At 37.7% G+C, this 22,632-nt stretch overlaps 1 protein-coding gene and 1 non-coding gene across 3 annotated transcripts in view; one reads left to right on the top strand and one right to left on the bottom strand.

Moving 5' to 3' along the window:
• Positions 1–22,632, top strand: part of FUT8 (fucosyltransferase 8) — a 318,971-nt gene that overhangs the window by 236,870 nt on the left and 59,469 nt on the right. For both annotated transcript variants that reach the window (XM_068964112.1, XM_068964113.1), the window contains exon 8: positions 18,568–18,805. In XM_068964112.1, coding sequence (XP_068820213.1) covers positions 18,568–18,805 — 238 coding nt within the window. The remainder of the gene's footprint in view (positions 1–18,567; positions 18,806–22,632) is intronic.
• TRNAC-ACA (transfer RNA cysteine (anticodon ACA)) lies at positions 8,131–8,202 on the bottom strand. Its single transcript has one exon. It is a non-coding gene; the product is annotated as a tRNA-Cys (tRNA).

Raw genomic sequence — 22,632 nt, 5'->3', positions numbered from 1 at the left:
TTTTGACTGGTTGAACATATTGCACAAGTCCCCCTGCTCCCAGGGCCTTTGAAAGGATCTGTATAAATGAGGCTCCCTGAAGCATACATTTCAGTAAATCCACTGCACCCACAAGGTAGTCCTTCTCATTGAACTAGGAGGGAACCTGGTCACTTAGGGGTTTTCAGTCCTGCTCCAGACGTGAGATTACTCAAGAACACTTAATGGTAAGCAGCCTGAAATAGAGAAAGGCGTTGCAAAATTAGATGAAAAGTGATAAATACCGACCTTTACGATTCAATGGGTTCTGTCTCAAGCACATAAATACAGTAAAAACTAGGTTGCTTGCAATTAAAATTTTGCTTTAATTTGATATTAGAACAGCAATTTTCCATTAAAGAGCTATAACTTCTGACTAGAACATTCACTTTCATCTCCAGGACTCCCTAGAGTATGCAGCACTTTCTCTTATTGACAACCCCAGAATTATCAGTCTCTCTGTTCACTGACTGCTCACAATGTTTGTGAAGGGCAGCTGTGCTCCTGGTGTGAGTCCTGGTTATTGTAAACCAAAACTGAGCAACTTTTCCCTGACTTCTCTGTGTATGTCCAGTAGGCCTCACTGCCCCTTCTCGTAATTGCTTAGCTCAGGACAGAGTGTTGACTAAGAATCTAAGACCAAATAAGTCATAAATATGGCTCAGTGATGTTATAAGAACATAAAACTACATGTCTGTGTAATCAATTAAAATACCTATATCAGTTCAGTTCAGTCGCTCAGTCATGTCCGACTCTTTGCAACCCCATGAATTGCATGCAGCACACCAGGCCTTCCTGTCCATCAGCAACTCCCGGAGTTCACCCAAACTCATGTCCATCGAGTTGGCGATGCCATCCAGCCATCTCATCCTCTGTTGTCCCCTTCTCCTCCTGCCCCCAATCCCTCCCAGCATCAGGGTCTTTTCCAATGAGTCAGATCTTTGCATGAGGTGGCCAAAGTATTGGGGTTTTAGCCTCAGCCTCAGTCCTTCCAGTGAACACCCAGGACTGGTCTCCTTCAGGATAGACTGGTTGGATCTCCTTGCAGTCCAAGGGACTCTCAAGAGTCTTCTCCAATACCACAGTTCAAAAGCATCAATTCTTCAGCGCTCAGCTTTCTTCACAGTCCAACTCTTATATCCATACATGACCACTGGAAAAACCATAGCCTTCACTAGAGGGACCTTTGTCAGCAAAGTAATCTCTGCTTTTTAAGATGCTATCTGCTACTGCTAAGTCACTTCAGTCGTGTCCAACTCTGTGCGACCCCATAGACGGCAGCTCACCAGGCTCCCCCGTCTCTGGGATTCTCCAGGCAAGAACACTGGAGTGGGTTGCCATTTCCTTCTCCAAAGCATGAAAGGGAAAAGTGAAAGGGAAGTTGCTCAATCGTATCCGACTCTTAACGACCCCATGGACTGCAGCCTACCAGGCTCCTTCATTCATAGGATTTTCCAGGCAAGAGTACTGGAGTGGGGTGCCATTGCCTTCTCCGAAGATGCTATCTAAGTGAAGTGAAGTCGCTCAGTCGTGTCCGACTCTTTGCGACCCCATGGACTGTAGCCTACAAGGCTCCTCTGTCCATGGAACTTTCCAGGCAATAGTACTGGAGTGGATTGCCATTTCCTTCTCCAGCGGATCTTCCCAACCCAGGGATCGAATCCAGGTCTCCTGCATTGGAGGCAGATGCTTTACCATCTGAACCACCAGGGAAGTCCTAACGCTGTCTAGGTAGGTCATAACTTTCCTTCCAAGGAGTAAGCGTCTTTTAATTTCATGGCTGCAGTCCCCATCTGCAGTGATTTTGGAGCCCCCCCAAAATAAAGTCTGACACTGTTTCCACTGTTTCCCCATCTATTTCCCATGAAGTGATGGGACCAGATGCCATGATCTTCGTTTTCTGAATATTGAGCTTTAAGCCAGCTTTTTCACTCTCCTCTTTCACTTTCATCAAGAGGCTTTTTAGTTCCTCACTTTCTGCCATAAGGATGGTGTCATCTGCATATCTGAGGTTATTGATATTTCTCCCGGCAATCTTGATTCCAGCTTGTGCTTCTTCCAGCCCAGCGTTTCTCATGATGTACTCTGCATAGAAGTTAAATAAGCAGGGTGACAATATACAGCCTTGATATACTCCTTTCCTTATTTGGAACCAGCCTGTTGTTCCATGTCCATTTCTAACTGTTGCTTCCTGACCTGCATATAGGTTTCTCAAGAGGCAGGTCAGGTGGTCTGATAGTCCCATCTCTTTCAGAATTTTCCACAGTTGATTGTGATCCACACTGTCAAAGGCTTTAGCATAGTCAGTGAAGCTGAAGTAGATGTTTTTCTGGAATTCTCTTGCTTTTTCTATGATCCAACGGATCTTGGCAATTTGATCTCTGGTTCCTCTGCCTTTTCTAAACCAGCTTGTCCATCTGGAATTTCTTGGTTCACATACTGTTGAAACCTAGCTTGAAGGAGTTTGAGCATTACCTTGCTAGCAAAATTCAGACTTAAATTGAAGAAAGTAGGGAAAACTGTTAGGCCATTCAAATAGGACCTAAATAAAATCTCTTGTGATTATACAGTGGAAGTGACAAACACACCCTGAGCTGTCCATTATATCATGCATCTTTCTTTCCATCTGATAAAAGATGAATATCTTTTCTATTCCATCCAGTTTTCCATTTTGTTCTATACATAATAGAATAAGTCCTTCAATATTCCAAGTACATTTATGAATTGTTACCAAACTAAACATGGATCTGCTCACCTGACACTGGACTGTGGTAAAGGAAAATACAGCATTCACTACAGGACACTAAGCAAGGAGAGGAGAAGGCAATGGCACCCCACTCCAGTACTCTTGCTGGCAAATCCCCTGGACGGAGGAGCCTGGGGGACTGCAGTCCATGGCGTCGCTAGGAGTCGGACACGACTGAGCGACTTCACTTTCACTTTTCACTTTCATGCATTGGAGAAGGAAATGGCAACCCCCTCCAGTGTTCTTGCCTGGAGAATCCCAGGGACAGGGGAGCCTGGTGGGCTGCTGTCTATGTGTCGCACAGAGTCAGACACAACTGAAGCGACTTAGCAGCAGCAGCAGCAAGCAAGGAGAACAGACACCTCATGCTCAAAGAGCCAAACCCACCAGTGGTTTTCTGGGGAGCATTTTTTTTTCTTTTTTCTTTTTTTTTTAGTTTACAATACTGTATTGGTTTTGCCATACATCAACATGAATCTGCCACGGGTGTACATAAGTTCCCACTCCTGAACCCCCCTCCCACCTCCCTCCCCATACCATCCCTCTGGGTTATCCTCTGGGGAGCATTTTTAAAGGCAACATTTGGGTGATGATTGCAGTTTGTGGACTTGCTTCTATTGGTTGGAGGTGAGGTGACAGGCTGATGTTTCAGGACTCTTAATCATCAGTGATTTTAGCTAATCTGGGGGCTGTGTGCTTGTGGTCACCATCCTCCACCAGGGTGAGGGTCTTAGTTTTTGCCGAACAACTGAAAGATATGCATCAGATTGTTGTGTATATCCCCTGAGGAGGGACTAGGGCTCTGTTTAATAATCATTACTTTACTTGTTGCTTTTGCTTTATTTCTGCATTCCCTCACTTCCCTACTTAGTAAATGTTGTAAGTCTGTTCCTTGGGACTCAGAAGGCCTAGGAGTTGTTGTTTAGTTGCTAAGTCATCTCCAACTCTTTGGCAACCCCATGGTCTGCAGCTCGCCAGACTCCTCTGTTCATGGAATTCTCCCAGGCAAGAATACTGGAGTGGCCATTTCCTTCTCCAGGGGATCTTCCCACCTGGGGGTCAAACCTGCATCTCCTGCATTGGCAGGCAGATTCTTTACCACTAGCCCCAAAGCCTAGGAGACTAAAGCCTTTTGCTACAAACAAATGGGGGACAGCATGGGGCTTTGGTACCCAGGGGGACTCTGCAGGGTCCTACTCAGTCCCCCTTTTATTTGATAATTCCTTAGTCCCATTGGAAATATGAGTGGGACAAGAAAAGAATAGAGTTTTGGATAGAGAAGTTAATCATACCTTAGCAGGAAAACTTGGTGGTAGGGGCACTCAGTTTGACTAGGTAAAACTAGTCATCAGAAAGATGAGTCTGAATTTTAGCTACTCAAACATTAGGAAAATAATGATGCTGATTTAAGTAGAAAGTAATATGGGCATTAGAAAATCTCCTTAGGTTTATTGAAAGACTAAATCCATGTGACTCACTAATGGTAGAAAGTCTCCAAAGTTTTATCAAAGTAGAATACAAAACAGAGCAAGATATAATTTCTTAAATCTTTATGGAACATGTATTCCTTCCCATCTTCTCCAATGTTGCTTTTCCTTTAGCCACACTAATTTTACAGATTTTGCAGGCCTAGACTAGAGGTCAGCAAAGTACTGCCCTCCAGCCAAATTCAGCTCAACTGTTTTTGTAAATAAAGTTTTATTGGAACATGCATACATGCTAAGTCACTTCAGTTGTGTCCGACTCTTTGTGACCCCAGGGACTGTAGCCCACCAGGCTTCTATATCCATGGGATTTTCCAGCAAGAACGCTGGAGTGAGGTACTATCCTTCTTCAGGGGATCATTTGCACTCGGGGATAGAACCCACAACTCCTGTATTGGCAGGCAGATTCTCTACCACTGAACCACCAAGGAAGTCCCAATTTTTATTACATCTACCCTATTCTAGGTGAACATCATGAGAAATATTTCCTCACTGCTCTCGTCAGGTGTCATAGTTGTAGAGACTGCGCACACAGTGATGTCCTCCATGCCTGCCCTGCAGTGAAAAGGGCACCCCTACCTCTCTCAACTGGTGTTACAGTTGCAGAGACTTTGGACAAAGCCTTGTTCACCACCACACTGCAATAATGGGGCAGTTCCCGTTTCCCCCCCATCTAGAGTAGAGGAAAGATTATGAAGAGAAGGGAGTTAGATAAAGAGATTTCCTACAATCTGTGTTTAAAACCCTGGGCAGACCTCTGAAAGTAATCAGAATCAATATAGAAAAAGGTTTGAGAACTGAGCTCTGGTGTGGTATCCATCAGGCTTCAAACTGGCCTCTGGGTAGTCCATAAGTGGAGCAGAACAAAACACTGAAAAGGCATTAACAATTAAATTGACATTTGAGCCACAGCTCATAAAGGTGAGCTTGGAGTCCAAAACAGTTTGCCTACTAAACTAGGTAATTTAAATAGAAAGCAGAGTCTCAGAACATAATACTCATCATCATACCAAGAACCAGGAAAACCATAATTCACATGACAGAAGATAATCAGCAGACATCACACTGAGATGACACAGATGTTAGAACTACCTGACAAGGATTTTAAAGATACTCTAGTAATGAAAATGCTCCAAAAAGCTATTACAGGCTCGAAACAAGTGAAAACATTTAAAGTCTCAGTAAAGAAATAGATTATATATTTAAAAAATCAAGTGGAAATTTTAGAACTGAAAAATATAATAACCTAAGTAAAAAACTGGCTCATAATAGAATAGCTATAACAGGGAAGAATGACTGTGCTTTAAGTTAGATCAATAGAAATTATCCACTATGACGACAGAGAGAATAAAGATTTTTTAGAAAGTAAACAGGGCCTCAGGGACCTGTGGGCAATAACAGCGACAACAAAAATTGTACGTTTGTATCTTATGATTGAAGCAGTGATTTGAAAACTTCCTAAATTTTGTAAACTCCTAAAGGGAAAAACCCAAAGTAATGTATTCCCAGACACATCATAAGTAATTTGCTGAAAACTAAGACAAAGAGAAAATTCTTCAGAGCAACTAGAGAAAAGCATTTTATTAGCTAATATGCTTCTGAATCAGAAAACATGGAAGCCAGAAGAAGTGGTAAGATATTTTTAAAGTGTCAAAATGAAAGAACTAACAACCCAGAATTCTTCATGCAGTGAAAATATAAGATGATATAAAGACATTTTCAGATGAAGGAAAACTAAGAGAGCTTTTTGCCAGCAGACTTGCTCTAGAAAAGGAAATTCTTCAGACAGAAAATGATAACAGAAAGAAACTTGGACTGTCAGGAATAAAAAAAAAAAAGTACAAATGAGAGAGTAGATGTAGGGTAAATGACTGGTTTTCTCCCCTTATATTTTTAAAATGTTTGATGGTGAAAATCAAAATTTATAACATTGCATGTTATAGTTTTCAGTGTATATAAAGGTAACATTTTTTCATTCTCAGTTTTTCCTGAGATGTAAAGGTAATTTTTAAGACAACTATATCAAAAAAAAAAAAAAAAGACAACTATATCATAAAAGAGGAGCGATAAAGGGAACTAAAAGTTAGTAGGATTTCTGCATTCCACTTGAAATAGTAAACTGTTGGTATGAGTAGACTATAATAAACTCTGTGTACATAAACTGTAATACCCAGTGCTGCTATTTAAAATACTCTATGACTAGATGTACTTTAGGGGGGGAGAAAAACACTATAGACAAGTCAATATTGAATACTAAAAGAGGTTCAGAGCATGCACAGGAAAGCAGAAATGGGTGTTGGATTTTGTCAAGTGCTTCTTCATATTAATTAGTGTTAATTAAACTGTTAATGGTTACACTAAATCAGTTTGGAATACTTAACCAGCTTTGCTTTCCTAGAATAACCCAACTTGGTCATAATATATATATGTGTGTGTGTGTGTGTGTGTGTGTGTATAAATGATAAAAAATATTTTGACATGAATATTTAACATAAATAGAATCATACAATATGTGACCTGTCTGCTTCTTTCACTTGGCGTAATATTTTCAAGTTTCATACATGCTGTAGTTTGTTTTAGTACTTCATTCCTTGTATGGATATTCAGCATTTGTCCATTCATTTGTTGATGGACCTTTGGGCTGTTTCTGCCTTTTGTTATTTGAGTACTGCTAAGACATGCTTCTACATGTATTTGTTTGAGTATCAGTTTTCAGTTCTTTTGAGTATATACTTATAAGTGGGGAATTGATTTTTGAGAGGGTGCAGAAGCAATTCAAGGTTGGAAGCATAGTCTTTTCAATGTATGATGCTGAGATAATTGGAAACCTCATAAGCAAAAAATCGCCCTTGACCTAAACCTCACACTCTACTTAAAATTACTTAACTCAGAATGAATAGTAAATCTGACAGATAAAATAAATGTGATATGTCAAACTGTAAAGCTTTCTATATGTGAAACTATAAAGAAAAACTTAGGAATAAATCTTTATAACTTAGGCTAAAAAGTTCTTAAACATGACACCAAAATGGTTCATAAAAGAAAAAGATATAAATTGGACTTTACAAAAATTAAAAACTTTCGATCTGGGAATGTAACCCTTTAAAGAAGATGAAAAGGCAAGCCATAGACTAGGAGGAAGTCTGCAAATCACATGGCCAAGAAAGGTATTGTATCCAGAATGTATTAAGAACATTCTAATCTCAATAATCAGAAACAGTTCAGTTTAAAAAATGGGTAAAAGTTTTGGACAGCTTTACCAAAGAGTAAATATGAATGACAAATAAGCACATGAAACGGTGTTTAAATCATTAACAATTTTTAAAAATGCAACTTAACAATACAGTGAGATACCATTACATACCTGTCAGAATGACTAAAGTAATGTTGAGCAGCTAGCCCTCTCATAGATTATTCATGGGAATGTAAAATGATAGAACCATCTGGGAAACAGTTTGCTATAAACTTAAACTTGACCTTATCGTGTGATTCAGCAGTCATACTGCTGTACACTCATCCTAGAGAAATGAAAATTCATGGACGCACAAAAATGTATATACTCACATACATGGCAACTTAATTGTAATGATCAAACCTTGAGAACAACCCACATATCTTTCAATGGGTAAATTAACTGTGGTACATTCCACATAATAGAATACTACTCAGCAATAAAAAAAGAATGAACTATTGATGCACACAGTAACTTGGATGGATCCCAAGAGCAGTGAGTGAGTGAGTGAGTGAGTGAGTGAGTGAAGTCGCTCAGTCGTGTCCGACTCTTTGCGACCCCATGGACTGTAGCCCACCAGACTCCTCCATCCATGGGATTCTCCAGGCAAGAACACTGGAGTGGGTTGCCATTTCCTTCTCCAGGGGATCTTCCCAACCCAGGGATCGAACCTGGGTCTCCTGCATTGTAGGCAGACGCTTTACCGTCTGAGCCACCAGGGAAGTCCCAAGAGCGTTATGCTAAGTGATAAAAAGAGATCATTGGTTCTGGAGATTAAGGTTTGAAGAAGGGTGTGACTCTAAAGCGGATAGTGTACAAGGATTTTTTTGTCTTGATGAAACAGTTTGTGTACTGATTATGGTAGTAGTTAAATGAGTCTGTATAGGTTTTGAAAGTACTACACCAAAACAAACAAACAAAAAAAAGGTGTGCGTGTAAAAACCAGTGAATCCAAATAATATCTGTTTTTGTTATTTAGTCGCTCGTTGTGTCTAACTTTGCAACCCTGTGAACTGCAGCATGCCAGGCTTCTATGTCCCTTACTATCTCCCGCAATTTGCTCAAACTCATGTCCATTGAGCCAGTGATGCCGTCCAACCATCTCATCCTCTGTCACCCTCTTCTGCTGCCCTCAATCTTTCCCAGCATCAGGGTCTTTTTCAGTGAGCTGGCTTTTCACATCAGGTGGCCAAAGTATTGGAGTTTCAGTATAAGTCCTTCCAATGAATATTAAGGTTGATTTCCTTTAGGATTGACTAGTTTGATCTTGCTGTCCAAGGGACTCTCAAGAGTCTTCTCTGGCACCACAGTTCGAAAGCATCAGTTCTTCAGCGCTCAGCCTTCTTTATGGTCCAGCTCTCACATCCGTATATGGGAAAAACCATAGCTTTGACTTTATGGACTTTTGTTGACAAAATGATGTCTCTGCTTTTTAATATGCTATCTAGTTTTGTCATAGCTTTTCTTCTAAGGAGAAAGCATATTTTAATTTCAGGGACCATCTGCAGTGATTTGGGAGTTCAAGTAAAAAAAGTCTGTCACTGTTTCCATTTTTTCCCATTTCCCCCCCATCAATTTGCCACAAAATGATGGGACCAGATGACATTATCTTAGTTTTCTGAATGTTGAGCTTTAAGCCATCTTTTTCACTCTTCTCTTTCACTTTCATTAAGAGGCTCTTTTAGTTCCTCTTTTCTTTCTGCCAGTAGGGTGGGATCATCTGAGGTTATTGATATTGATATCTGAGGTTATTGATATTTCTCCCGGCAGTCTTGATTCCAGCTTATGCTTCATCCAGCCTGCCATTTCGCATGACGTACTCTCCATATAAGTTAAATAAGCAGGGTGACAATATACAGCCTTGATGTACTCCTTTCCCTATTTGGAACCAGTCTGTTGTTCATGTCCGGTTCTAACTGTTGCTTTTTGACCTTCATACAGGTTTCTCAGGAGGCATGTAAGGTAGTCTGGTATTCCTGTCTCTCTTAAAAATCTAGTTTGTAGTTAATAATGTTGTTTAACATCAATTTCCTGATGTGGATAATCAGGAATTCGGTGTTGTAGTTAAGTAAGATGTGTTCATTGAGGAAGGCCATGTGGAAGGTACACAGTAACTACTGTTTTTGCGATCTATTGTGGGTCTTGAATTATTTACAAATAAACATCAAAAAATGTAGAGTTAAAGATTTTCAAAAGTAAAGAAAATAACATGAATTGGTTAGAGCACTGTTATACTGAGGCAGTGAGAAAAGTGATCGAAGAGGTTTCTTAATTAAAATAATAATAGCTAAGGATTTCAAAGAAATTTTTATTCTGCTGATAGTAGATTCTCAGTGCTTGGTCAGCTACATGGCAAAGTGGGACAAAGCCTCTATCCAGGAGAAGTAGTAGCAAGATTTGACGTCTGGTTTAATTATTGTTGATGGTTTGATTTAAAAATCAGTGAGGGACAAGTGATGTAAATATCGTTTCTACTCCGAAGAATGGCATTTTGCAGAATGTAACAGCTGGCTTAACAGTGTTAAGTTATTCTTTTATTTAAAACAAAGCCTTTGCACAAGAAAAAAAATTCCAGCTACTGTTTCTCTTTTGTGTCTGCTAATCTATTTTAGTTTTGAATCCTATATAAGATACAGCTAACCTTTCTGGGAGGGATTGGGGGCAGGAGAAAAAGGGGACGACAGAGGATGAGATGGCTGGATGGCATCACCTACTTGATGGACGTGAGTTTGAGTGAACTCCGGGAGTTAGTGATGGACAGGGAGACCTGGCGTGCTGCGATTCATGGGGTCGCAAAGAGTCGGACACGACTGAGCGACTGAACTGAACCTTTCTGGAGCTTGCCTTATTTTTATCCTTCTTTCCCCTTATTCCCTCCTCTTTCCCCTCTCTCACCCCATTCCCTCAGCCCTCTCTCTGCCCTCCCTCTCTCTCCTCTCTCTTCCCTTCTCCTTTTCTCTTCCCCCTTTCACATACCGCTACCTTCTCCCCCTTTTTCTCCCTCTCCCTCTTTTTTTTTTTCTCCCTGTAGAGACTGCCTGCCAGTATCATCCTTGTATTTTGATTTTGAGGAGGAAAGCCCCATAAGTCTTGTTAAGTAGAATAATGGTGGATGGAAGGGCTTTCCGAAATTCGACCTTAATTTAGTAAAGCAGGCTGGTTTTAACCTGACCAGTTCAGTTGGTTCTGAGACCTGGGAATCAAGCTGTCAACTTAGGAAGAAACATTGAAGGTACTTGAGGAAATTCATTTTCTATGCATTCATGTAGGATTGGCAGAATCTGGCTCCTCATATAAAAACTTTTCCTCTCTAGCCTTGGAGGGAGTTGTGTTTACATTCGATTTTAAATGAGAGAATTAAGCTTGGATGCATCTCACTCCTTCTCTGTCTTTCCTCTGTGGCCCTTATGGAAGCAGACAGTGTTCCTAAGGTTGCTCTGGTGTACTGAACTTGACACAGAGGTCTTTTAGGGACTATCTGGAATACCCAGAGCTGATAGAACACTGTCTCAGAGACTATCAGTGGAAGAAATTCTCTACTTTGTTGCTTTCTACTGGATCTATAGAATTTCCATCTTTTTAAAGATGATTTTCAGACATTCAATAGAGATTTCTAGGCAAAGGGCAAAAGTTTAAAAAATGCATTTAAAGTAAGCCAGTTACTGGCTTTACTTACCACGAAGAGCTTTTCTCTTCTATAACCATGTAATGACTACCTACCTTTTGCTTCAACCCATCAGGATAACAGTCTGTAAACTATGTATCTTGGTCTCTTACTCTTAAAATGTTACAAAATACCCACAGGGAAATTGATTTCCTGAAGCACTGGGTGGCCTACTTGTGAGTAAGCTAGTTTTTTCCTTACTATTAATAATTACAACAGATTGTTCTTCTCTGTGTGTGCGCGCTCAGTCATTTCCAACTCTTTTCAGCCTTATAGTCTGTAGCCCTCCAAGATCTTCTGTCCGTGGAATTTTCCAGGCAAGAATACTGGAGAGGGTTGCCATTTCCTACTCCAGGGGATCTTCCCGACCCAGGGATCAAACCCATGTCTCCTGCATTGGCAGGCGTCTAGAGGTGTGAAAAGCACACCTAAAACTACTTTAACTTTGCTATGAAAATATTCTTAATATGTTAAGAGACAATGATTTCCGGTGTTGGCTTTTGAAAATGGGAATGCTTTTTAACTTTCTGTTTCATGGTTAATTATGCCCAGAGTCTTTATTTTAATTACCACTATGCAATACTTTAATTCCGCTGTTAGCTTCATTACGTTCTCTGCTTTGGTTTCTGAAAATAATTTTAGAGAAATAAAACCAAATTGTTTCCAATACAATGAATTGTTTTCACCGCACTATTAATGAATCTTTTCTTCATTACCACCACAAACCTAGATGTTGCGAATGTTTTTAAATAAGCAAATTAAACACTATTTAGTCTTGTGATTATAGTAAACAAAGAGCACAATAAAATTTAACTTACCTGACTCAATCCTCTAGTTTTTACTGACCTTTCTTTATTGGAAATAGCTATCTGTCGTTTAACTTCTCCCTATAGAGGTAATGTTATTAGAGAGAAGCTGGAAGGATTCCCAGGGTTTTGATTCTTAAGTGTAAGACTTGAAACTGTAAAACCAATAGAAGAAAAAAGAGGGGCAAAGCTCTTTGACATTGGTCTTGGAAGTGATTTTTTTCAGATATGACACCATAAGCCTAAGAAACAAGAACAACAATTCAATAATGAGACTATATAAAACTAAACTTCTGCACATCAGGAGACATATGAGGAGTCTTCAGGTATATGCAGAGGTGCTCAATATTCCTAATCATTAGGAAAATGCAAGTCAAAACCACAATAAGCCAGATCACCTTATAATTGTTAGAATGGCTATCATCAAGAAAGACAAAAGAAAGTAAATGTTGTAGAGTATGTGGAGAAAAGAAAACCTTTATACCCATTCCTGTTGGTGGAAATGTAAATTGGTAGCGCTATTATGGAAAACAAGATGGTCCTCAAAAAATTAAAAATAGAACTACCATATGATTCCAGCAATCCCACTTCTGAGTATGTATCTGAAGAAAATAAAATCAGTGTCTCAAAGAGATATTTGTACACACATGTTCATTTCATCATTATTCACAATAGCCAAGATATAGCAACAACATGGTTCTGTCAGTGGATGAAGGGATAAAGTGTGTGTGTGTGTACAAACAGCAATGGAATGTTATTCAGCCATAGTAGAAAGAAAATCCTGCTGTTTACAACAACATGGGTGAACCTGGAGGATACTATGGTAAATGAAATATGACACACAAAGACAAATACTCACACATATGTGCAATCTGAAAAAACTCAAATTCATGAAAGCAGAGAGTACAACAGTAGTTACCAAGGTCAGGAAGGTGGGGAAAATGGAGATGTTGATCAGATGGTACAAAGGTTCAGTTACGTGGGATGAATAAGTTCTAAAGAGTTAATGTACAGCATGGTAACTGTAGTTGTTAATAACAACACTGTATTGTGCACTTGAAATTTGCTAAGAGAGTTGATCTTAACTGTTCTCCTCGCCAAAAACTAAATTATAACTGTGTGAGATGATGGATATGTTAATTAGTTTAACTTTGGTGATCATTTCAGTTTTTACATATTTTAAAGCATCCTATTGTACACCTTAAATATATTCAGTTCTTATTTGTCAAGTAGACATTCATAAAGCTGAGAAAACAATGACCAGCAAAGTGCTGTGAGCCCTTACTTGCCACTGCATCTTTTGCTGAAGGCTTCATGGGGAGGGGACAAATAAGAGCACGGAGCAATGAGTCAAGACCTGAATTCTAAATGTTGGCTTGCTACCAGTTAGTATATTTTTGTGACGATGGATTTGACATCACCTTTGTCTTGTACATGCAGTCCTGTTGAACTAACAGTTAGTGAGCACTTATTCTTTGCAAGAGATGCCTGGAGATATTATATCCAGTTTATATTGACTAAATGCTTTTGTTTGTTGTTGATTTAGCCTTTTTCTTCAGTGTTTTGGTCCAGGAAATTACACTGTGACTGGAAAATTTTCCTCTAAAGAGGCTTTTATTTGTATGGAAAATCTAAATAATCTTGGCAAAAGGTTTTATCTGTGATTTAAAAAGCCATAGAATTGATACTATTTTGTAATATTACATCAATTCTCGATTACTACTAATTTATTAAGTGAAGGAAGTAGAAACCTCTCAATCCTAGCAGTGCCTAAGTTATATAATAATGCTTATGGTTTACTAGTTGATTCAAAATTATTCTTTTTTTAGCAAAATAGAAATTGAACTGGCTTCCTAATTAAACTGGCTCTTCACATCCCAGAGTGACTATTTTTGTGTTGTAACCCAAGTAAAATAAGTATTTTAGCATTTTGATGGTGCCTTTAATGAATTGCTTCCTTGGTGGTGCAGAGGTTAAAGCGTCTGCCTGCAATGTGGGAGACCTGGGTTCGATCCCTGGGTTGGGAAGATCCCCTGGAGAAGGAAATGGCAACCCACTCCAGTATTCTTGTCTGGAGAATCCCATGGACGGAGGAGCTTGGTGGGCTACAGTCCACGGGTCGCAAAGAGTCGGACACGACTGAGCGACTTCACCTTCACCTTTAGTGAATTAGTAATCATTTAGGCTTAAGAGATGCTGCTTCCTTTAATATACTGTATTAGTTAGAGGAATATTGATTTAAATATGCTTCCCAATGTTTATTCACAGATCAGTGAAAGCAAATGCAGATTTCAGTTCTGCTGAGATAGGATCATTCTTAGAAACTAACAATTTCAGAAGAAATGCCTCAGGTAGTGGTTTTTTTTTTTTTTTAAAGAGCTGAACAAAAGGAATACAGAAGAACTCTGTTTTATCTCAAGTCCTTATTTCTTATATGTACTATGGTGACAGCTTTACTGCAGAATTATAACTGTAAAATTGTTACATAACATTGTTAGCTTGTAAGGGCCCATGATTGGGCCACCTCATAGCACTAATTACAAATAGAACAGCATTTATCCAGTGCGAAGTAATGTCTCTTGAGATTATGAGAATAAATGAGATAGTATGTTTGAATTAGCTTTGAGTGTATGCACGTGTTTTAGTTTCATATTATCTCTGAGATAGAAGGATGGGTGAGCAGGGAGAGGTTATGGAGAAGGTAATTTTTATCTCAATTATACATTACCAAATTGAAGCAAAAATCACAAAATTGAATTCATAACAGAGCTTGAATTAGGAAAAAAAAACTTGTATCTTAAACCTCTCTGCAGTTCTTCAGGTAGAACATAATGTCTTAAGTAATTTTGACAAATTTACCTCCTATTCTAAAACTTAAATAACATCACCATTGAAAGGAGCAAGAATACATGTGTCTATTGATGAGTCTGATTTTAAGAAGACCTGGTATACAAAACCCTACATTATAAATATAATTTATAGAGTTTGTAAAGTAATTTCACTTTGCCCTTTACAATTATTCTTTGTATTATGGACTACCATTGAATAATTGAAAAAGTACATTTACTTAGCATTTCAAAAACACAATAAATTATATGTTGAAGGTTTATTTTAAATGCAGTTTTATTCATAACCCTTTCAGTCCAACTGAAAGTGATTTTTCCTTCTTCTGTTCCTTAATGCCTTGTTTACCACAATCGTAAAACATTTAAATTGTCTACTATTGTGGTTATTTATGTGTAGAATTTCTTATTCTATTGGATTGTCATCTCCTATGTTTCCTTGTATACATTAAGTGTTTAACAAATATTTATTAAATGAACAAAGTTTCACCTATACTTGATCACACAGTGGTAATCAAGGCAAAAGGAGGGAGAAGTAAGACTCTCTCCCAGGGGACTTATGGGGGAACATTTTCATTCTATATTTCCCCATCCCCATCTCCCGCTCACCAACAAGAACTGCTTCTTAGTGAGTCTCCATCTGCTGGAAGTGAATCATATTCCAAGTGTGTGTATGTGTGGGGTGTGTGTGTCAGAGAGAAAGAGAGAGAAAGGGCGATAGGGAGGGAATGAGAGAGGGAGGGATGAGTGGAGGGAGCAGTGTGAAACCGTAAGGAGGAGAAAAAGCAAAAGAATTACAGCAGAGAACAGAATCATCTGCCTGCATTTTGGCATTTCTAGTAGAGAAATATAGAAGAGGGTGCATTAGGCACACAAGAAGCAAACAAAAAACAGATTTTATCATCAAAAATAGCTACCCTGATAGAATGATAACATGATTAAAGTAAAGCTTTTAGTAATGAAGCCCTTCTCTATATTCTTGCTTACGAATAATGCATACACACTTCAAGTTTTTTGCAGACAACAGAAAAGTCTAAAACCAGGATCAGTGGTAACTGACAAAGTCTGTTTGGTAAGAAATTTGGAGATTATGTAGATGAATGTATGTATGTATAACAATGGCTCTGTTTTCACGTTTATAGAATTCCATAAATATCTTTATTTGTTGCTACTTTGTAACAGTGGTGGATAACAAAGACTTAGCTCTGATAAGGGGTTTTCGTATATAAGGTTCCTTTCCATTAGAATAAGTCCCTATCCATCTCAGAGTTGTTGCTTTATCTGCTTTTTTTTTCCTAGATATTTATTCTGATGAGTCTAATCTTGTGTTAGAACATAAACTTTTTCTGTTTCTTGCTATCTCTCTCTTTTTTAGGAATATTTTATGAACAAGACCCTTTGAATTTTGCAGACTTTTAAATATCATTTTGGTTTAAAAAAAAAAAATGGGCTATAGCTCTGAGTCTTTTCAGGGTTTTGTCTAACTATTGCCATTCCAAACAGCCATTCATTGTCTCCGATCACTCTCTGCCTTAGAGTCTTCCATTGGTTACGCGCATATGTAGACCTTTCTCATTCCAGAACCAAACATACTAGACTTTTTTCCCTTTTTCTGTGTTATCTTTGACATTACAGAAAGATTTAATATATTCTGTCACCAGCTTACTTGGAGACACATTAAGACTCTTGAATTACGCTTCATTTCATAAATTATCCTCTTTTCCTTAGACTTCAGTTTTTGAAACATTGGGTTCTAATTAAACTCTTTTCTCAAGAAATATAGATATATTTTTTAATGTAGATGTGAGTCTTCTTTTCAGCAAAAAAATCTACAGTTTGAAAACTAAAGGTCAGATGTTTTAATTATTATATTCCTTTACTCTCTTTTTTCCTTAAAAAAAATTAAAACTAATATAAGATATAATAATATGGAAAACTGGTTGTGAGGTATGTGGGATCTCTGTACTAACTTTGCAATAATTCTGTACATCTCAAAGCAGTTCTAAAAGAAAATGTTTATTGAAAAATATGTGAAGGACATTTTCATTCAAATGAATTTCAGAAATATTCAGGGTGTTTTATTTTTTACACATCATGAAAAATCTAACAAATGTCAATACTCTTTGCTGTCTTAACTATTGAATTAATAATAAAGCTTTGAATCAGTTTGAGAATATTATTTACTTCCAGATCCTTGTATAACATTGTAAGAAAGTAAATGATGAATTGGTCTCCCAACATCAGACCCCCTCTGTTCCTCTCAAATCTTCCGTGGCTGAAGTGGGAATCTTTATAGCCTGAGGAGTCTGTCCTTGAGTTCAGTCTCAAGCGAAGAGAATCGGCAACTCTAGAACTTGATTGAGGAGACAGCATTGACCACATCTTGCTGAATTTTATCTGGACTTTCTTCAATTCTTATGGGCTCCAACTCTTTCTACAAGACTCTTGATGGTATAGGTTCTTCTTTGATCTGAAAGGACTAGCCTGCAGTGGCACATCTGAATATGAAAGATAATTCTGAAAGTAATTGTGTGTTGCATTTTCCCTTCTCAGCTTTTTTTTTTTTTTCCTGAATCATTTTATAGCCTAATCATCCTAGCTTTTGTTTCTAGGGCTCTACTTGACATGACAAGTATGATGATGACATGACAAGATGATGTCCCTAGAAAATAGTTGTAGATTTGTGGTTTAGCAACTGGTTTATTAAAGGCTGATATAAATTGAGAACTGATTACCTTGCTTATTGCTATATGAAAGAAAAGATGCTGTTCCTTAAGTACCCGTTCTTTCTCTCCCAGACCTGCAGACAAAACAGCTTGAAAATTTTCTCAGGCTAAGGAGTCCTTGTCAAAACAGATTTCTATTTGAAGAACTAAGCTGCCTAGGGTATTTACAAATAGCCCAAATGAAATACGATGGGGCTGAAACCTTAGAATGGGAAAAAAAGAATTTTTCACATTTGCTTAACCCCACTGGACCCATTGTTAGATAATTACAAATAATATTAAAGTGTTTTAACCACTTGCTAGTCATCTTATATCAAAGTATGTAAGTAAGAAAAAATGGCTAGCCTGATTAAAAATTGGGCATAACACATTATCAATATATCTGATATAAAGCCTGTTCTACATTTTATTTTGAAAATTACCAGTAGCATCAATTTTGTTTTCTTAAAGTCCTATGACTGATATTTTTAAACTGTTGTACTCATATCCTGTTACAGTATTCAGTGGCTTTACTTCAATAATGAAAAAGTCCATTTTGTTGGTGACATCTTGAAATCTGGAATAGGTAGCATTATTAGATAAATTACAGTTTTTCCTTTAAGATAATTTGAGTTTCATCTGTGAAGGTAATAAGCTCAGAATGCTGAAGTGCAGCTGGAGTAAACAAACTATTTTTCTCCATTTATAACGATTTCAATGTGTGCAACTTTGAGTTCAAAGAGGATCATACTTGAATGTACTGAGTGAAAGAGAAGTGAAAGAATATTATTATTGTTATTTTTTTATGTAACTGCTTAATTTCACATTTGTTGGTGATGTTTCTGAAGTAACTGGCCTTTTTCACTGCCATCTCCCAAAGTATGCACATAAAATTTTCAGTGGATTGTTTGAAATCTAATCTTAAAAGCTAAATTCCTTGCTTAGTAAGATATACTGAACTGGTCCTGGCTTATTATATTGATTTTTGATAGTTGCCACCTATAAAGAGAAGTTAACCTCTCCATACAACTAGTTTATTGTCGCCTTTGTTTCTCTTCCTTACTGACAGAATCCCAAGGACTGCAGCCAAGCCAAGAAGCTGGTGTGTAACATCAACAAAGGCTGTGGCTATGGCTGTCAGCTCCATCACGTGGTCTACTGCTTTATGATTGCATATGGCACCCAGCGAACACTCATCTTGGAGTCTCACAATTGGCGCTATGCTACTGGAGGATGGGAAACTGTGTTTAGACCTGTAAGCGAGACCTGCACAGACAGATCTGGTGTCTCCACTGGACACTGGTCAGGTAAGAAGCCTGTGCAACTTGTCATCTCTCTGGGTTGAACTACTGCATAACCAAGTTATCGGATTTCTACTTACAGCCGTATGGATTATAGTATTTTTCTCTGCATTGTGAATACTATACATTATCCAGATAAAATCTGGAATGGTAATATTTTATTCACAAAGTGTTTCATGATAAATGTCTTATTTTTTGGCCACACCACACAGCATGCAGGAATCTTAGTTCCCCAGCCTGTGCCCTCTGCCATGGAAGTGCAGAGTCCTAATCACTGGACTACCAGGGAATTCCCTCATGATCAGTTTCATCTCTAATGTTCATTTTTATCTGGATCTAGCAAAATCACTAAGTTTTTTCAGGGAACATAGTTTATTCTTTCAATGATGATGATGTACCTTCTCTTCTTGGGGTGCTTTCACATTATTGTACTCATTTGATCCTCATAATTATAACATAGATTGCTGGTTCTCAAACTTTAGCATGCATGAAAATTATCTGGAAAGCTTATTAAAATACTGTTTTCTGATTCAGTAAGCCTGAGACAGGGCCTAAAATTTGCATTTCTGACAAAGTTTCCAGGTTCAAAGACCATACTATGAGAACCGCCTTGACAGTGCAGGTACCTTTATCTCCATTTTATAGTTGAGGACAATGAAGCCTAATTTGTTTATGTGATTTTAATTTTATTCAGGAAACATTTAATGAGGAACAATGTGTTTAAGGTACAATGCTAGGCATGAGAAGAGATGCAAAGATGAGCAAGAAATTTCTCTCCAAGGACTTGGTGATAGAAGGGATAGAGTATAGATAGAGTTTCTTACCACTAATGTTTTATGTTTTTCTACAGTGATGATCTTTAAATAAGGTCCAAAGTTGGGCTGCCTTTGTTAATATCTTTGCTGTGTCTTTTTGTAATCTTGGGCAAGTAAAGTTAACCTAGGCCTTCATTTCCTCATTCATAAAATGAAGAGTAACAATTAACTTGCCTCTTTGAGTTGTTGATAGGATTAAATACACTAATATGTGTAACGCACTTAGCACAGTACCTGACATATAAGCTCAAGTAATTGTTAGATGCCTTTAATAGTATATTCACTGAGGGCCAACAGTGTGACATATACGGAACTAAGTGATTAGGTGAAATGCGTAGTAAGTCAGTACGCTATCTCTGCACTCACATCTTAGAAGTCCAGCATTTTTCAAAATGCTGAGGCATTTCAGTTAATATAATTTCTTATGGAGTTGAGCACCTTTTTTCACACGTTAAAACACTAGGTGTGAATTAAGGAGCGATGCCATTGGCAAAGTGAGTAACTTTAGTTCCTTTGTTTGGTTTTGCCTCCTTTGGGAAATACAAGTAATACTTCACAGAAATGTCAAGAAAGTTAATTGGGTAATTTCTTCTATAAAATGCCTTAAGTTGCTCTATAAAATGTCCTTTATGGATTTAAAGTATCATCTTGTGATAAGAATTTTGTCTTCTTTGGGAGCCTTATTTTGTATATCAGCATTTGTTTTTTCTTCGTAGCTCACTTCAAATTTTAAAGTGAACCTCCTAATCTAAAACTTAGCTGAGCTTTAGTTTTGAGGCTTCCTCTTCCATTGATCCAGCTTCTCAGGTCTCTCAGTGGTAAAGAATCTGCCTGCCAGTGCAGGAGACACAGGAGACGTTCAGTCCCCTGGAGGAGGAGATGGCAACCCACTCCAGTATTCTTGCCTGGAAAATCCCATGACAGAGGAGCCTGGTGGGCTTCAGTCCATGGAGTCACAAAGCGTCGGACACGACTGAGCGACTGAACACACACGCACTCCCGTTGATCTGGTCTGTGGTTTATAGCTGGTACAAACAGATTAGGTGTCAAGGTTAGGGAGATACAGAAAAAGCAACTCTTATCCGTCTCACTGTGGCTTTTTCATTTTGTGTACTTAGTTCAGTTTCAAGCTTCTTTGATTGTGAAAGCATATAGCCTGCAAAGAATAAGTTTCAGTGTTTCAAAGGAGAGGTAACTTTATGAGTAGCAGTCAGTTAATAAAAAATGTGAAAAGTTAGCCTCACTAGACTTACAGATTTGATACACAGGTTGGCCATGCCAGTATGCTACAAGTAGTTATTTGGTTTGTTTGATTGTAATCCTTCCTTATATATTTTGTAGTATGTAGTGGCAACTATAGACCATGAAGATTAAAAATATAAAATATGGAGAAAGGAATGGCAACCCACTCCAGTATTATTGCCTGGAGAATTCCATGGACAGAGGAGCCTGGTGGGCTGCAGTCCATGGACTCGCAAAGAATTGGACATGACTGAGTCATTGAGACTTTCACTTTACTTTGAACAATACTGTTCTAGTAGACATAATATTATTGGAAAAGAGTCTGTTGTGTTTTTACACATCTACAAAACAGCAGTTAGAAAATATAATTACTTTTGCACAAGAAATATAAGATTCTCAGGAATAATAATTAAGAAAAGCTAAGGACGACTGTTATGCTGGAAATTATAAAGTGCTATAGACAGCCAATAAAGATGGCCAAAATAAATGGAAGAAAAATAAATATATAAAATAGACAACTAATGAGAACCTACTGTATAGCATTTGGAAATCTACTTAATGCTCTCTGGTGATGTAAATGGGAAGGAAATCCAGAAAAGGGGGTTATATATCCACATATGGCTGATTCACTTTTCTGTACAGCAGAAAATAACATTGTAAAGCAGCTATACATCAATAAAATATTTTTATGTAAAGGCTTGAATTTGAAACATTCAGAATTTTTTCATGTTACAGTTAAACAGACTCTCCAAATCATCCGTACTTTTTTTATGTGGACTCTTAAGACCTGGTAGATGCTAAGTGGCTTATCCACAATCACAGAGCTTATAAACGACAGATCTCTGGTTAATACATTCACTCTACCTACCTCCAGTCTAAGTCCTTCCTAGTACGCTACTGTCAAATGCCTTACCTAGCAGAATAATGATTAGAAGCGTAGAATGGTTTTTAATGTCTCGGAACTAAATAATATGATGAATTTAATAACTCTATCCTCTTTCCTCCCTCTACCCTGTAACTTTTCCTGAATCTTTCATATAATTTTAGGTACTGAAGAGTTACCAGTGGTATTTTCTTCTTAGTAATTTGCTGTCCCTGATTAAAGAAATCATTTTATTATGGTATCATAGAATTATAATTTTAATTAAATATATCTTTGCTTTTTCACTACAGATACTGTATAAAATCATACATCTTTCTTCATGCTAATGAATTAACCTATGCCTTTTGGACACCTTTAATTAAACTAGTAGTTATTTTCAATGTTCTTTCAGAATTCATTATAAGTAAAATAATTTAGATGCTAATCTTATATCCAAAAGAAGAGGTTTATTTTACAACTTAGAATACCTTAATTTTTATGAAAAGTATGATTGCCATCCACTTCTATGTCTGTTTATATACACTATCTATATATGTACCTTTTGGAGAAACCTATTTCTAGAATTAGAGAAATCAGAGTGAATTTTAATAAGCTCTTTGACATTAATCCTTCAGTTAACCATAAGTCAACTAAAGCTGTTATTATTCTGACCTGTACAAAGATTTTTAGGATATTATGACACGACTGCCATGAAATTATTGCTGTTTGTACTCACTTGACACGATGTGCCTGCAGGTGGAATTTAGTGATTTCTGTGCAAATCTGTCACCAGTATAGAAATTAGTATCCACATTTGATCATTTGAATAGCCAAATCATAGATTGTTGTAAGTTCAATTCTTTGTTTTTCTCCTTCATTTTTTTATATTTGTGTATGAAACCATATCCTTTGTA

The sequence above is a fragment of the Capricornis sumatraensis genome, chromosome 2 (assembly GCF_032405125.1).
Source record: "Capricornis sumatraensis isolate serow.1 chromosome 2, serow.2, whole genome shotgun sequence".
In the NCBI taxonomy this organism is placed as follows: domain Eukaryota; kingdom Metazoa; phylum Chordata; class Mammalia; order Artiodactyla; family Bovidae; genus Capricornis; species Capricornis sumatraensis.
This window is presented reverse-complemented; position numbering and strand designations above follow the sequence as displayed.